Source organism: Mixophyes fleayi, chromosome 7 (genome assembly GCF_038048845.1).
Source record: "Mixophyes fleayi isolate aMixFle1 chromosome 7, aMixFle1.hap1, whole genome shotgun sequence".
Taxonomy (NCBI): Eukaryota; Metazoa; Chordata; class Amphibia; order Anura; family Limnodynastidae; genus Mixophyes; species Mixophyes fleayi.
The window spans coordinates 132,878,535-132,890,898 of record NC_134408.1 but is presented as its reverse complement, the minus strand read 5'-3'; the positions used below and the strand labels follow the sequence as shown (position 1 = coordinate 132,890,898).

The following is a 12,364-nucleotide window of genomic DNA, read 5'->3' as shown; positions in this document are numbered from 1 at the left end:
AGAAAGGTGCTGTGTGGAATTACTGAAGAATCTAGAAAATAGGGGAGGGCTATGTGTGGGGTATAAGCAGGGTCGGTGCTAGGGTCCATGGCGCCCTAGGCATTTTTACAAAATCGCCCCCCCCCCCGCAAAAATTGGCGCCCCCCCGCAAAAATCGGCTCCCTCCTCCCTCCTCCCCCCGTCTTTCCTTACCTTGTCTCACCACCGCCGCCTCTCTGCTCCGTCTCCTCCCCTCCACTCACTGACACTAGTGAGTGGAGGGGAGGAGACGGAGCAGAGAGGCGGCGGTGGTGAGCAATAGCCTCTTCCCCCCCCTCCCCATGCATCTGAATGCTGTGCGGCGGCCGTGACAGGTATGGTCAGCGGTCGCCGCACAGTTTTAAAGTCATTTACCATTCTGTGGTGCCCTCCAGAGCCCGGCGCCCTAGGCAAGTGCCTAACCTTGCCTAATGGGAGCGCCGGGCCTGGGTATGAGGAATGTTGTCACACTGTTTAGCAGTCTGTGCAGGGGTTGTGTTGTGGACAGGATGTTGCTCCTTTGCAGTACAGCTCTAGCATTTCTACTGGTGTTCAGAAGACATATACTTATATTGATCTAAACCTTAATATAGAGTTAAAAAATATATATTTTTTATTGTCCAAATACCAAAGATATGACAGTCCCCACAGTCATTGCTATTGGTTGTTTTTCAGGATGAATTGCAGGTCTGTTCAGTGCATCCAAGATGAAATGATGGTCAATGTCCTACACTTTTCTTTTTCTTTCATATCCGGTGTGTTCACCTGTGCACTAATTATCCACTTTACGCATAGTCCTCTCTCTCCATTGTGTCCACCAGTATAGCATCGTCGCTGTATGGACGGATCTGTGCTGCCCCCTGCAGGTGTCTTGATGTAAATCCGTAGGGCAACATGTTCCTCTTGTGTAGTACTAATAAGACTATGGGTAGTGCTAGTACAATTACAGTCAATGCAGTGATCAATGTAATCATTATGGCTTTCTGATCTGAAAGAGAACATTTTAATAGTCAGTAATAACATTTACATCAACCCCACCCCATGAAAATACATTTATCAGGATGTCATTAATGTCTACTGTACACAAAATAAATTTTTACTTTACTCTGTAGCTGGTGCAAATGATATGGCAGAAAATCGTGTACCTTAGAGATGCCCAAAACTTAAATTGGATGCTGCTGCGTGTGCTCGAGCTTGGCACGCCCTTACTGTACATTGACTACAGGCATACGCCCATTCCACTCCCCATTCCACCAATTAAATCATATGCTGACAGAAGTGTCCTATGCGCTCGAAGATAAATTGCATACGCTTGTGTTCAATGGCATATAGTCCGTGTCTGGACATGCTCAGTGCAATTTAACACAAAATACAGCATGTATCGGCATTTAGGTTCCTTAGTGCACCAGGCCATGTGTGTGTAAACAAACTTAGTGTCTGCCACAGAGTTGTCTTTACACAAAGATCTATAAGAACATACTGCATGCCTTTATATCCTACTTCCCTGCATACACAAAGTGAAACATTGGAAGGTTGTCTATACCTATAGATCACACAGGTGCTAGATTCTAGCGCCAGTAAGGTGCCAATAGGATACGATGTATGTCGGCTTGTGGGGGGTCATTATATTTGTGGCCAGGATCTATTACTGTACCACTGTCAGCCACCCGCTGACAAGGAACTTTCTCCTTCTCAGACAGACTATAAACTACAAAAAAGTAATTAACAAATCATGTCTGTCATCTAAGCACAAGACCAACGGTAAACTTACCATTTTGCCTATTTTTCTTTGGAATATCTGAAATAAAAAAAAATATATCAAAGTTAATTTATTTCATCACAATTTATCAATTTCAGGAGGAATTATCACTTCCTTAAGTGAAGATTTAAAAACAAACAAAAAAAAACCCCACCCCAACACAATTGTTTAGCAGCCCTCCAAATATCTAAAGTAAAGATATAAAACCACATACAGGACTCTGCTGGGTCACATTAGAATTGTAATTGACACATTGTGTACAGAACATTCTATACAACCATTAAGCACTGCACCAACCACATATGACCCCTGGATAGAACAGCAGGAGATGGGGAATTTTCAAATGCTAAAGTTCTGCAAGATAACAGCAGCAGTCCAGCAATGTTCTATAATGTGTCTCTCTGTCTGTCTACCCCGCCCCTTAGATTGTACGCTCCTTTGAGCAGGGTCATCTCTCCTCCTGTCTCCACCACTTTTAACTCTGCTCTCCAGCTATCAGCCCTCCTCCTCGAGGACCCTCTCCCTCCCCTCCCACTCTCCCTCTGGGAGTTTCCCTGTCACCCGTGCCCTCCCTCCTGGGCTCCGTCGTATGCGGACTCTCCCCTCCCCCTACCCTAGCGTTGAGCTCATTGAGTTACTGTGATTATTGTTTACCGTACTGTGCTGTCTCACCTTGTAGTGTAATTTTGTTTGTCCCTGTACGGCGCCACGGACACCTAGTGGCGCCCTATAAATAAAAATTAATAATAAAAATAATAATAATAATGTAATCTCCACGCTCACCATCCCTACACTTCACACACTATGGGCTCATGTAGGAAAGACATACATAAGAAAACGCACTTATGTCTGTAGAGTCGGCATTTTGTGAACAACTCCAGGAGAGTACTATGCACGCCTGATGGAGGAGTATGATATGCAAGTGTCAGTGTAATGCCACGTCTGCATTGCATACTATTTGTTCACAACCTAAAACTCTAATAAAAACATGTTTTAATACATAATTATATCGTATATAAATTGGATGATGTGGTCAGATACAGAGAATGTCTTTTTAATAAAAGCAAAAGTCGCATTAATCATATTTAAAAAAAAACAAAAACGTTAAATACATCATTTTAATATACCTTTTAAAATTAATGGGAATATTCTTTCCTGCAGCAGTCCACATGGTAATGTTAACAGGTGGCTGTGACTTTATATAAAGTAGCCGCAACACTGTTTTCATTGGTATCAGCTGGAGAGGTCAATTAGAAATTTGTTGATAGTCATCATTATCACCATACCTCCAACTCCCAATCCTATCTGCGTCTATGTCTAATTGAGTCGCGATTACATGTACGCATCCTTAGTGTACTCTACCTACCCTTTGCCTGGCCCATCTCTCCACTGTACTGCCTTTTCGGTCATAAGGTGTTGTAAATCGAAGCTAAGCAAACATCTTCGTATGGATGTATGCATACGTTGTTGTTTTCTTAGTGTGAAAATGCGCATCTTAATAAAAAATAAAAACGAACATATGTCCAACTCTAACTGAGCCCCAATGTCTGTTGGGAACACTGTGCTAAATGGCCAGGGACCAATTAGTGATACATTACTAACGGCTGTCAATGGTGCAGGTGGGAGCGCTATAGTGCACAGCTGATATGAATATCATATGGAACACTAAATACACCAAGGTTGTGACCTTTTTTGAGGGCAGTAGTTAGGTCACAGTTGCTGCCTATTCCATATTTAAATCCTTCCACATACACCTTTAAAATTGTCTGGCATAGCACATAATTGATCATATTGTGTATGTCTCATGCAAAATGACACTTTCCAAGGATATCACTGAAATCATTATCTGTCATATTATACATGGTTTATTAACATTATTATATTTCCTTTAAAAGAAATGAAAGTTTAATTGTTTTTGTGATGTGTCCAGGCTGACCTGAACGATATTACCTTTCCAAGATGGCCAGAATAACCCTGTGTAGTCACAAAATCATACTGTACTTTTCTGTCCTTGCAATTTTTCTGAGAAAGCCTCTCCAGCTAAAAGTGTGTGTCCAGACATACACTGTGTTTCAAGCGCACCACAAACGTTTTGAACCTTCTAAAGCGTCCTTTCATTAATTTGAATAGAATTTTAAAAAGCGCTTATAAAGATTTTTTTTCAGAACACGCCAGGTACAGTCAGGAGAAATGGTGACAGTTTAATTTTTATAATGCCATCGTATGGCATTGAAAAAACTACATATAAGCCCTGTGTACCTTAAAAGTCGGAGGTTTGGGTCGGTTTGGGCTAAATTTATGCCATCAAAACATGTTCAGGAATCAAATCACATTAAAGCCTATCCATCACCTACACACGCGTAGGCGATGGATTTGTTTTAAGTAAATATGTCCACAAGAAAATCTGTACAACTGCAACTAGTCATGCAAGAATGATTCTCATACACATGTACAAATATCCATCCATACATATATACATACATAATGTTTTACACAATACTGCGGATTCTGCAAAGTTATCACAGTCGGTGATGTCCCACAGTCCACTCAGCGTATTCATTTTCACGCAGGTATTTAAGTTCTCATTGGCAATTTGCCCCGGTCTCCAGTTTGAGAATGTCACTTCAGACTTGTCGAACCATTTGAGAGAATCATCTGTCAGTGAAGATACATTGTGGTTTTATTCCATGTAGTTTATATCTTTTCCAGGTTATGCTGGAACCATAACTAGATTACAATAACATAAGAGATTTGTTTGCAGAATTCAAAACACCAATATAAAAGGATTGAAAATAAATAATAAAATAATTTGAATATTTTTTAATAAAATGTTTTAGGAGTATATTGGTCATAAATACCAATGTTTTGTGTGAATATAATCTTACCATCGCTATCATAGAACATGCCCAGCAAGATCTCTTTGGGGCCTTTCCATTGTGTTTGAAACATTTTCAGCAGGAATGCGTTCTCCTCCTGGGTATTGATGCTTATAATGTCTGTGCCAATATCTAAGAGACAAGAATGCATCAGGTCAATAAGTATATATAATAAAAGCAATAGCTCAACGCCAAGAGAAACATTCACAGTGAGCCCAGACCTGAGCAAAGATCTCTAATGTAATTATGTTACCATTTGTGGTCCATGAGCTGGATTTCTAAAAGGATAAAGTAGATACATTTCTATTGCTATTCTTAATATTATATTTAGATATTTATTTACAATGCTCTGTGGTTCAGGCGCTGTTCAGTGGACAGCATAGGAATGGATTGAGGTTTTTATAATTTTTTTAAATTTATTATAGTCTTTATCAGTCACTTATTGTATCCAGTAATGGTGGAAGGGTTCTGGATAGTGGTGCATGAGTACGGATAGGCATCACTGATCATCAACATTTATTTATATAGCCCCAGCAAATTCTGTAGCGCTTTACAATTGGAAATAAACACAGTAATAAAGCAATACTGGGTAATACAGACAGAGAGGTACGAGGGCCCTGCTCGCAAGCTTACAATCCGTGGATTGCACTAATCGCTACATTGTAAAAAGGCACAGACTGAGACGGACACGATGATTGGGAGACAAGACGTATAAGGGTGGGAGGGGCTTAGAGTGGCGCATGACGTGTGGTGCAATAATTTTGTTTGAGAGAATAAACATTTAGCATGCACAGTATAGAAAAATACTCTACATACAATCCCAATGCTCGCCATATTCAGTTCTGTGCCAACAATAATAGCTCCATACCGCCATAGCCCAGTAATATTATTACTTGATCCATTCCATTTTGTTAGTAATAATTACCACATTATTTAATATTAGTATGCCAAGTAATTAGCCAAACAACGTCCAACATGTAAAATAATATGTATGAGATATAATATGCCAAGCAATATACACATGATATAATATACTCAATAAAATGTAAGATGCCCAGTACTGTGCCCAGAAAGAAGCCTCGGATGTGCCCAAGAGGATGCCCCATGGTGTCCGCAGCTGTCACCTCAGCTAAGACCTGCCTCTTTCTTCTGCTCAGTATCTCTGGTTCAGGTCAACCCAGCGCAACACAGGGAAGCTATTCCACCATGGCCTCTATCACAAACTAGTCCATTCTGGTGGCTAGTGTAGAGCAAATCTGAACCCTATCATGTACTGTGCAGGTAACAGAGTAGGGAATGGTGAGCAGCACTGGCTGTTCCCTGCTCTGTTTATTGCTAGATGGAAAGAGCCAGTGGCAGCTGTGTGACACTGGTTTCCTATCACATGAGCCATATACAAGGGCGATGTCATCTTCTATTTGGACAGTATCTATCTGTGACTTTCTGTTGCTTACCTCCAGTTCCCGCCATCAGTAATTAGCCTTCATTAATCTTGGGCACTGTACACAACAATAGCTAATGTATGAGTGCGTACTGTGGATTACTGCACATTTGTGAGATCTCAGAGTGAATTAAAGAAACTAGTACATTACTGAACACCTTCATAAACTAAGTTGGAAGAGGACTGTATATGGACTGGATTGGCCTGAGGGTGGTTATTTTCCAACCCCACTAACGGGCCCAGATGACACCTGAAGTCATCTGACTCCATGGCCAAACCAGATCTCATCCAATTAGGCCCCCTCTGTATAAAGTCAATCTGAACATTAATCCCATCACCCATTTGTGCAGAGCAGCAGGTACAGCCCAAGATTGGCAGCTTAAATCACCCCAAAAGATCATAGAAGGACATTTATGAAAGCTGTTCCACGGTTAACCGAGCAGAAGGCATTGTCACCTATAGAGTAACGTTTCCAACCAGTAGGAACAACCCACATCGGCCATATGAAACCCATATTCTTTGCATATGTGCACCAATGTGATAAGATTTGTCCACTCTGTATTTAACCGACATGTGTAAGTTTGAATGCATAGACTACAAGGAGACATATTTACAGTCAGGGAACATTGCATATTGCTCTAAACTAATGGAAAAGGATCACTTTTTTTTTATTGTCCAATATATTTTATTTGGGCTGCGAACTACAACAATGTAAAAGATATGTGTGGGCTTCCTGCGGGTGCTCCGGTTTCCTCCCACACTCCAAAAACATGTTGGAAGCTTAACTGGATGCTAATAGGGCCATCTTAACAACATTATGAGCCCCCAGGCAAAGCAGTGCACCTAGGCCCATATATATCTAATATATAAATATCTAGTGGCGTGTGTTAGTCTGTCTGTGTGTGTGTGTGTGTGTGTGTGTGTGTGTGTGTGTGTAAAAAATAAAACCAAGCTGCAGCGCTACCTGCTGGGCGGAGTTATACACTGACCTACTAAATTCTTAGTGTGTGTGGAAAAAAAAATTCAGAAAGGGCTGAAATTTGGTACACTAAGATGTTTTTAATTTGTTAATTTAATTTGTTAATTGTTAAAAGTGTTTATAAAGATTTTAAAAAAATATATATATATTTCTTGAAAGGAGAAGTGACAGTTGGGAGTGGTTGGTGGCTGTCGGGGTTGACAGTGGGGAGTGGTTGGTGGTTGAGTCCTGGGCTATGGCCCAAATGCATGACAAGAACCTTTTTAACACCTTTTTAACACCTTCAGCAGCTTGATTTGACTAGAATGCATGAGTATCATGCACGGGTTAACATATATATATATATATATATATATATATATATATATATATATATATATATACACACTCACAGTGTGAGTGTGCTCGCAGTGAATGTCTGTAATCAAGCCCGACACTATGAGCACAGCACGGAAGAGGGGACCAGGGAGGGAGCCGGATCGCCACCTGACCTGACCACCTGATCTGAACGGTCTGGTGACCGCAAAAAGTAAGTTGTTTTATTTTGTTTTGTTTGTTTTACAGGATTTTTGTTTACAGGAGTCCTGCCTTGGGCCCCCTTTCCCCCTGGGCCCCCAGGCACCTGCCCACCGTGCCCCGTCAGAAAGATGGCCCTGGATGCTAACTAACATGAACCCTAATCTGTGTGTGTGTGTGTGTGTGTTATGGAATTTAGACTGTAAGCTCCATTGCATTATATGGTGGCACTAAATAATTATAACAATAATAATATATGAGTTTAAAACAGTTTTGCACTGCGCCTCACCTGACCGAGTGGTTTAATGAGCGCTATCAGAATGGGGTGGTTGCCTATTTGTGTGTGTGTGATATGTGAATAAACAAAGAAGGTCAAATAAAAAAAGGATGCCGTTTGCCTTGTGGCTAGGATAGACATCTATTCGGTCCTTGCCAGGTGTCTTTAAAAGCAATCCTCTTTTGCCACTCCGGGGGTTAAATATAGCAAGTGAAAAGTTGAGATGTTGCCTATAACAACCAATCTGATTCTAGTTATCACTTATTTAGTACATTATACAAAATGACAGCTAGAATCATATTGGTTGCTATAGGCAACATCTCCACTTTTCAAACCCGCTCGCAGCTTCATACATTTACTGCCAGGATTGCTTTACATTTTTTCAAAAAAAAACAAACAAATTTACATAATTTGTGTTCATAATATAACACGTCTTACACTTATTTTCACCTACTACTGAAAGACAACATAAATTGATTTCACTACCTTTGCAAAGCTCACGAGCAGGCTCAATACTGAGAGAATTCTTCTGTGTTACATAAATGAACGTGTAACAACTGCTGTTAAACTGGACCCACAATGGAGCAGGGCATTCTGTGTGAAAGATAAAAACCCACTATTTGTTATTTGTTATTGAATATGACAGTGCTGTGTTATTGGCAAAAACACAACACCTAATTATTTTTAACACTCCAACAATGGTTCCTGTCCTTGTGATGGTCTTAAATATATTGAGCATGGGTCTTGTACGCACCTCCAGGTGTCATGCAACATTTGGGGGCATATTCAATTAGGTTTCCGGTCCGCGGTAACCTGTGCAGTATTGACGGTGATACGGTACCGCAGTAACGTGGATTATCCTACGCAACCCTATGGGGTGTGCACGAAAATCCACGTTATTGCGGTACTGTGGATTGACTTCGCAGCCTGTTCTGGCGCATTTCTGCCTACCGTAAACCTAATTGAATATGCCCCTGATGTGTTAGAAATGTTTGAAAATGTATGGCAGAGTTTAAAACAATTTCTGGCTGTTGGGGCCCACAGGTCAGAGCCGTAACTAGGGTGGTGCGGGCGGTGCCGTCGCCCCGAGCGCAAGCCCGAGGGGGCGCAGCAGCCGCCCGCTACCTTCCCCTCTGTGGGACAAAGTAAAAAAAAAATATCTAAAAAAAATAAAATAAAAAAATATTGCCCCCCCCCCCGCGACTCATGCAGGGGGGGGGGGGTGCCGCGAGTCGGGGGAGGGGGGGTCGGTTGCCGCGAGTCGGGGGAGGGGGGGCCGGGTGCCGCGAGTCGGGGGAGGGGCTAGTGTGGTGGCTGGTCAAAGAATGATCACACTGTCTGTCAGACAGTGTGTATAAAGTTATTTGTCAGGACCCGCCCCCTCCCCTTCTAGGATGCTGTGCTCCGTGAGGAGCGGCCATTGCTGAGCAGAGAGAGTGAGTCCCCTGCATCTACTGCTGACTGCTATGCTGACCATCCAGGAGGGAAGAAAAATAGGTAAGTAAATGTTATATTGTAATTAAAATATATATTTAAAAAAAAAAAAAATAGGAAATAGGGTGCTCCATCCAGGAGCAAAAACTGAGGGAGTGTAGTGGGGAAGCAAAAGCTATGGGGGCAGGGGACATGAAAATGTATAATGATTATTTTTTGGTATTTTGCATTTATGTATTCTCCCCTGTCCCTCTCATCTACCCCACCTGTGCCACCTTCTCCTCAGTTTCTCTCATCTACCCCACCTGTGCCACCTTCTCCTCAGTTTCTCTCATCTACCCCCTTGTGCCACCTTCTCCCCAGTCCCTCTCATCTACCCCCCTGTTCCACCTTCTCCACAGTCCCTCTCATCTACCCCCCTGTGCCACCTTCTCCCCAGTCCTACTCATCTACCCCCCTGTCCCACCTTCTCCTCAGTTTCTCTCATCTACCCCCCTGTCCCACCTTCTCCACAGTCCCTCTCATCTACCCCCCTACCCCCGTGCCACCTTCTCCCCAGTTCCTCTCATCTACTCCCCCCCCCCCATGTGCCACCTTGTCCCCAGGCCCTCTCATCTACTACCCCCTCTGTGCCACCTTGTCCCCAGGCTCTCTCATCTACTACCCCCTCTGTGCCACCTTGTCCCCAGGCCCACCTTCTCCCCTGTCCCTCTCATCTACCCCCTTGCACCATCTTCTCCCCTATTCCTCTTACTTGTCATCCTGCAGCCCACTTCCAGCACTGGGTTTATATGTATTTAAAAATCCAAATTTATATAGTGTATGTCGTGTAAAGTACAGGAAATAGAAAATTTGTCATTTTCATATTCATAATCTATGATTTCTATTTTCCTCCACATAGTGTCTATTGCAAAAAATACAGGTGTAGCCAAGGGCTCTTATATTTCTTCCCTATAGTGAGAGAAATTTGTATAGGTTACACCTGTATTTTTGAGGCTACCAACTACACAGCAATGCAAAAGAATTCATTCAGTAAAGTGCTAGCCACACCCCCACATTAGGTTGGCCACACCCACTTGGCAAATGTCACTCCCACTTAGATAGGGGGCGCCGGTGCCCTGTCTCGCCCAGGGCACTAAAATGTCTAGTTACGGCACTGCCACAGGTGTAGAGATGTCAGATCAGTTTGGTGATCTCAGAAATGCTGATCAAACGTTCATCACAACCAAACTTACATGTAAGCATGGCCAGTTTTTACCAGGGCCCAACGGGCATTTGCCCTGGGTCTCAGGTTCAGAAAGGCCTCCAGTAGCAGGATTTGTTTTGGCTCCAGTGTATCAGTGTGGAAATGTTATCATTTTACTTGTAGGTTCCCTTGAGCTCTCCAGTTTCCTCGCACTGTCCAAAGCCATAATTGTAGGTTAATTGGCTACTGACTTAACTGTCCCTGCATTGATCATATTCATGACTTGTGGTGAATAAGGTGCTGTATAGTATGTTGGCACTATATAAATAAAGGATGATAACAACACTTAGTATATAGCACTTACCAACTCCTGCTCCAGGACCAGACAGGCCAGATACACAGCAGACAGCAGAGCTCAGACATAGTAGGAGCACAACGCTTATTGGTTCCGTCCCTCTGGTCTTTTCTTGTTTTATCCTACCTGCAAGTTCCGTAAGAGACATTCTCCTGATATACACAGCAGTGATGCTGTAATCTGGAGGGTTCTGTCAGTCTTACCTCCCAGCAGAAAACAGTGAATGCAGAGCTGTATCCGCTGTAATATTCCTTTCCCCAAAAATGAGTTGCACAATAATGCTAAAAAACAACTTCTGCCACATAGTTTCTGTGTGTGAACAGGGAGGAGAAGGGGGAGGAAAAAACCCAATTGCTTGTTCATTTGTAAACATCTCTGTTTTAAAGGGGTATTACACCCCTTCACGTAAAGTACAAGATTTAGAAAGGTAAATTCCAGAAAATAGTAAAATAAAAAGGCAGCATGTCTGCAAATGTTACCCCTCCAGGGAATAATCTGAATGATCTTAAACAAATTGCCTAAATAGCAAATCACTTAAAGTGTTCCCTCCTTCAAAGTGTGTGGAGAGCTATGGTTAGATGCAGCACAGCCTCCCAGGAATCCATTCCTCACAGGACAAAGGTGGATTAATTACACAGGTCTGCAACCAAAAAGCTGTTTTCATAAGTTTATCTGGATCTTATGTTTAACGCCCCCTAGTGGCGTTTTAGTAAACCTTGCACCTCAGGGAATACAGGAGGGGTCACCTAGAGGGTAAGCTAGAAGTTTATGAAAAGTTACATAAACTGGTTACCATGGTGATAACCCAGCCCAGCCTGTGAGACTAAGTGAGAAGAAGGAGGGGCTGTCAGAAAGGGGGAAAAGAGAGAGAGAGAGACAGAGAGGAGAGATGTAGCTGGGGACCTGGGAGAGTGGGGTGGAAGCTCCAGGATCCCCCAGCATTGCCCTGGAAGTCTGAGAGCTGTGACTGCGCCAGGGCAAGGAATGTGTGCCCTGGATGAGGGGGAGAACTCCATGTCACTATAGAGAACCCAAGAGAGAGGGGGACACTTTGCATGGAAGAGACCCTGGAGTGAGGGCTGCTACAAGAGGCATGGTAGCTGTATTGTCAGATCCTGAGGCTGAGAGTACACAGAGTGACGTGTCAGAGCACAGGAGACATTATCCCCGCAGAGGAGGGATGAGCTGCAGTTGAGAGGTACACAGAGCGTGTCAGCTGCATGGAGGAGAAGCTGCCTGCCTGTAAGCATCCATGTGAGTGCCCCGCAGAGGAGGGATGAGCTGCAGTTGAGAGGTACACAGAGTGTATCAGAGCTGCAAGGAGGAGAAGCTGCCTGCCTGTTAGCATCCATGTGAGTGCCCCTGCAGAGGAGGGTGATCTGCAGTGACATATGGAGTGTAAGAGACATGTGAGTTATGTTATATAACATCTGGATAACATTAAGAACTGTGCAGGAGGAGTAATAAGATATTTGCAACCATATTCGTATTGCTCATTAAGAACTGTGCTGGAGAGAGTGAGG

The 12,364-nt window shown here is 42.9% G+C and overlaps 1 protein-coding gene across 1 annotated transcript; it reads right to left on the bottom strand.

The window, feature by feature from the left end:
- Positions 1 to 608: 608 nt before the first annotated feature.
- Positions 609 to 11,166, bottom strand: CD302 (CD302 molecule). The gene is made up of 6 exons (XM_075180783.1): positions 10,851 to 11,166; positions 8,353 to 8,460; positions 4,663 to 4,785; positions 4,259 to 4,432; positions 1,790 to 1,816; positions 609 to 1,006 (listed from the first exon to the last, which is right to left on the bottom strand). Exons 1-6 carry the CDS (start codon positions 10,987 to 10,989, stop codon positions 804 to 806), a joined length of 774 nt encoding a protein of 257 aa, XP_075036884.1. The 5' UTR covers positions 10,990 to 11,166; the 3' UTR covers positions 609 to 803.
- Positions 11,167 to 12,364: the final 1,198 nt, after the last annotated feature.